The 4,291-nt window shown below is 54.5% G+C and overlaps 1 protein-coding gene across 4 annotated transcripts in view; it reads left to right on the top strand.

Moving 5' to 3' along the window:
• Positions 1-4,291, top strand: part of abcc5 (ATP-binding cassette, sub-family C (CFTR/MRP), member 5) — a 24,552-nt gene that overhangs the window by 12,787 nt on the left and 7,474 nt on the right. The window contains exons 2-13 of one of the 4 annotated variants that reach the window (XM_027280066.1): positions 149-278; positions 970-1,082; positions 1,862-2,017; positions 2,102-2,246; positions 2,328-2,561; positions 2,715-2,888; positions 2,989-3,136; positions 3,209-3,357; positions 3,437-3,544; positions 3,636-3,799; positions 3,874-4,048; positions 4,188-4,259. In XM_027280066.1, coding sequence (XP_027135867.1) covers positions 204-278; positions 970-1,082; positions 1,862-2,017; positions 2,102-2,246; positions 2,328-2,561; positions 2,715-2,888; positions 2,989-3,136; positions 3,209-3,357; positions 3,437-3,544; positions 3,636-3,799; positions 3,874-4,048; positions 4,188-4,259 — 1,713 coding nt within the window. In that variant the 5' untranslated portion in view covers positions 149-203. Of the gene's footprint in view, positions 1-145; positions 366-422; positions 1,083-1,861; positions 2,018-2,101; positions 2,247-2,327; positions 2,562-2,714; positions 2,889-2,988; positions 3,137-3,208; positions 3,358-3,436; positions 3,545-3,635; positions 3,801-3,856; positions 4,049-4,187; positions 4,260-4,291 lie in introns of those variants that run through there. The other 3 variants (XM_027280065.1, XM_027280068.1, XM_027280067.1) reach the window with 3 other exon arrangements.

The following is a 4,291-nucleotide window of genomic DNA, read 5'->3' as shown; positions in this document are numbered from 1 at the left end:
CTGTCTGTCTGTCTGTCTCTCTTCCTGTCTCTCTGCCTGTCTCTCTGCCTGTCTGTCTGTCTGTCTGTCTGTCTGTCTGTCTGTCTGTCTCTCTGCCTGTCTGTCTGCCTGTCTGTCTGTCTCTCTGTCTGTCTGTCTGTGTTCTCAGCTTCCTGTGTCAGTGTGAGGTCAGAGGTCAGAGGTCACATGTTGTCTGATAGAAGATGACAGGTCATGACTGTGGGCGGAGCGATCCACAGGGGTCAGAGGTCAGCCGGCAGCGCGAGGACCAGAACCAGGTGAGGACCTCCATCAGCTCCAGATACTCGAGTACTGCTCAGAGATCATAACTCCTCTGCTGACCTCGTGGAGGGCCCGGGCCTCAGGTTGGACCACCTGAAGCTTCAATCATGAATAATGAATTAATTTAATTTATTCATCAGATCAGACGAGTGATGCAGCCTTTGTTTACATCATGAGGCCCCGCCTCCTGCTCGTGCTCAGGGCAGTCCAGCCCTCTGATTGGCTGAGGACAGTCGAGCCCTCTGATTGGCTGAGGACAGACGAGCCCTCTGATTGGCTGAGGACAGTCGAGCCCTCTGATTGGCTGAGGCCATGTGAGTGTGTGAGCATCAGGAGGCAGCAAACGTGACCTCTGCACATGCTCAGTAAGAGCTCTGCTGCTGCTCACACACACACACACACACACACACTCTCTGATTGGCTCATTTAACCATCAGAGGAAAGGTGTATCACCCTGTACGTAACCATGGCAACCAGCCCATGCTCGAGGCTCAGTGATTGGAGGAGAGCCGCTCTTCTTCATGAATATTAATGAGGAATCGATCAGACTCTGTGTGACGAGATTTACTCGAGTACTTCCAGATTTAGTTACTTCACATGTGACAGAAAACGTCAGAAAGTACTTTACTCTAAGTACTTATACCTGAATAATTACTTCCTGCGTGTGTGTGTGTGTGTGTGTGTCAGGATGCATTGTGTGTGTGTGAGAACAGATCACCTGGTTGCCATGGTGAAGTGCTGGAGGAGGGCGGAGCGAAAGACACAAACAGGAAGAAGAAAACAGGTGGACAGAATGACAGGTAACGTGTGTGTGTGTCCTCAGGTGTGTGTGTGTCCTCAGGTGTGTGTTTGTCCTCAGGTGTGTGTGTCCTCAGGTGTGTGTGTGTCTTCAAGTGCGTGTGTCCTCAAGTGTGTGTGTGTCCTCAGGTGTGTGTGTGTCCTCAGGTGTGTGTGTGTGTCCTCAAGTGTGTGTGTCCTCAGGTGTGTGTGTGTGTGTCTTCAGGTGTGTGTCCTCAGGTGTGTGTGTGTGTGTCTTCAGGTGTGTGTGTGTGTCCTCAGGTGTGTGTGTGTGTGTCTTCAGGTGTGTGTGTGTCTTCAGGTGTGTGTGTGTCCTCAGGTGTGTGTGTCCTCAGGTGTGTGTGTGTGTCCTCGGGTGTGTGTGTCCTCAGGTGTGTGTGTGTGTCCTCAGGTGTGTGTTTGTCCTCAGGTGTGTGTGTCCTCAGGTGTGTGTGTGTGTGTCTTCGTGTGTGTGTGTCCTCAGGTGTGTGTGTGTCCTCAGGTGTGTGTGTCCTCAGGTGTGTGTGTGTGTGTCTTCAGGTGTGTGTGTCCTCAGGTGTGTGTGTGTACTCAGATGTGTGCGTGTGTCCTCAGGTGTGTGTGTCCTCAGGTGTATGTGTGTCCTCAGGTGTGTGTGTGTGTCTTCAGGTACGTGTTTGTCCTCAGGTACGTGTTTGTCCTCAGGTGTGTGTGTCCTCAGGTGTGTGTGTGTCTTCAGGTGCGTGTGTCCTCAGGTGTGTGTTTGTCCTCAGGTGTGTGTGTCTTCAATTGCGTGTGTCCTCAGGTGTGTGTGTGTCCTCAGGTGTGGTCACCCGGTGGACAGTGCAGGTCTCTTCTCCTTCATGACGTTTCATTGGCTGACTCCTCTGGCCGTACATGCTCGGGGGAAAGGACAGCTCCTATTGGACGACATCTGGCCCGTGTCACCATGGGAGAGTTGCCATGCCAACAGCCTGAGGTAGGAGGAGCTAATAAATGACAGATGTGGACTGTTCTGGACCGTAGCCACCTTAACGTTCTGGTTCTGGTTCTGGTTCCCCAGGCTGGCGTCTCTGTGGGAGGAGGAGCAGAGGTCAAAGGGCAGCGACGCCTCCTTGTGTTCGGTGGTCTGGTCTTTCTGTCGGACTCGACTCCTTCTCTCCATTCTCTGCCTGACCGTCACTCAGCTGGCAGGGTTCAGTGGACCGGTGAGTCCAGAACCAGTAAGACCGGTAGAACCGGGTTAGACCAGTAAGACCACCAGTTTAACCAGTCCCTCTGTCCTCCAGGCCTTCGTGGTGAAGCGTCTCTTGGAGTACACTGAGCAGGAGGAGGCCGACCTGGGCTACGGGCTGCTGCTGGTTCTGGGTCTGCTGACCACAGAGCTGGTCCGGTCCTGGTCTCTGGCTCTGACCTGGGCCCTGAACTACAGGACGGGATCCAGACTGAGAGGAGCCGTCCTCAGCCTCGCCTTCCGCAAGATCCTGAAGCTCCGCAGCATCCGGGACAAGTCCATGGGACAGGTACGACGTTTGGTCACAACGTTCACGACATAGGCCAACCTGTCTTTCTCTCACCTGTCTGTCTCTCACCTGTCTGTCTCATACCTGTCTCTCACCTGTCTGTCTCATACCTGTCTCACCTGTCTGTCTCTCACCTGTCTGTCTCTCTGTCAGTTGGTCAACATGTGTTCCAGTGACGGACAGAGGATGTTCGAGGCCGCAGCAGTGGGCAGTCTGTTAGCAGGGGGCCCCCTGGTGGCCGTCCTCGGCGTCGCCTACAATCTGTTCATTCTGGGACCGACGTCTTTGCTGGGCTCAGCCGTCTTCATCCTCTTCTACCCGACCATGGTCAGAACCCGTTCAGAACCTGTTCAGCTAACAGCTAATTGAGCTAACTGATCATGTGCATTGACCCCTGTTGATTGGTCGTTGATTGGTCGTTGGTCAGATGTTCAGCTCGAGGCTGACGGCGTTCTTCAGGCGGAGGGGCGTGGCCGTCACCGACCGACGGGTCCAGAAGATGAACGAGATCCTGAACTCCATCAAGTTTATCAAGATGAACGCGTGGGTCAAAGCCTTCGCCAACGACGTCCACAGTACGTACTCACCTGAGCGCACTCACCTGGTCGCCGTGGTAACCGAGGTTAACAGCGACTGTCTCCTGTCAGGGATCCGGGACGAGGAGCGGAGGATCCTGGAGCTGACGGGTTACTGTCAGAGCGTCACCGTGGGCGTGGCTCCTGTTGTCGTCGTCATTGCCAGCGTGGCAACATTCTCCGCCCACATATTGCTCGGATACGACCTGACAGCAGCTCAGGTACCAAACTACCTGTGGACCCTCAGATCAGCTGTCGGCTCACTGGATAACTCCGCCACCTGTCTGTCTGTCTCTGCAGGCCTTCACTGTGGTGACGGTGTTCAACGCCATGACCTTCGCCCTGAAGGTCACACCGTTCTCTGTCAAATCTCTGTCGGAGGCATCGGTGGCTGTGGACCGGTTCAAGGTGCGACCCTGAACCTCCTTCAGTCCCTCTGAGCGAGTGAATGGACAGACATGGTTCAGGTTGATCTGGTTTGTCCTCTGTCTCTTCTCAGAGTCTCTTCTTGTTGCCGGAGGTCGACAACATCCGTGCATTGCCTGGCGACCCTGAGGTCGCCGTGGAGATGTGTGGCGCCAGTCTTGCGTGGGAGGGGGGCGGACAGAGCGCTCAGCCCAGTCCACGAGTCCGAACATCCACCAGACAGCAACAGAGAGACAAGTAAGCACTCAGTCATCTGTGTCTATGTTAAATGTGTTGATGCTGCACTGACCCGGAGCTATGGCTTGTTGCAGAGTCCTTCAGGAGGACCAGGGGACCGGATCCTTGCTGCCGGGACAAGGAGAGGTGGCCTTGAGTCAAGAGGAGGAAGAGGGCGAGGACGAGGCCTGTCCTCCCCTTCTGTCTGTCCCCCCTCTGTCCCAACGACTTCAGAGTACCCTGCACCTCATCAACCTGAAGGTCCAACAGGTCAGTCCATGAACCAGGTCCAACTCAGGTCCAACTCAGGTCCAACTCAGGTCCACATACTGTATGAGATTGAACATGACATACATAATGGTCTGCCTGTCTGTCTGTCTGTCTCTCTTCCTGTCTGTCTGTCTCTCAGGGGAAGCTGCTCGGCGTCTGTGGAAGTGTCGGTTGTGGAAAAACTTCTCTGATCTCGGCCATCTTGGGACAGGTGACGTCAAACACAAACATTGTTGATGACTT

This window comes from Larimichthys crocea, chromosome VII (assembly GCF_000972845.2).
Source record: "Larimichthys crocea isolate SSNF chromosome VII, L_crocea_2.0, whole genome shotgun sequence".
NCBI classification, from domain to species: domain Eukaryota; kingdom Metazoa; phylum Chordata; class Actinopteri; family Sciaenidae; genus Larimichthys; species Larimichthys crocea.
This window is presented reverse-complemented; position numbering and strand designations above follow the sequence as displayed.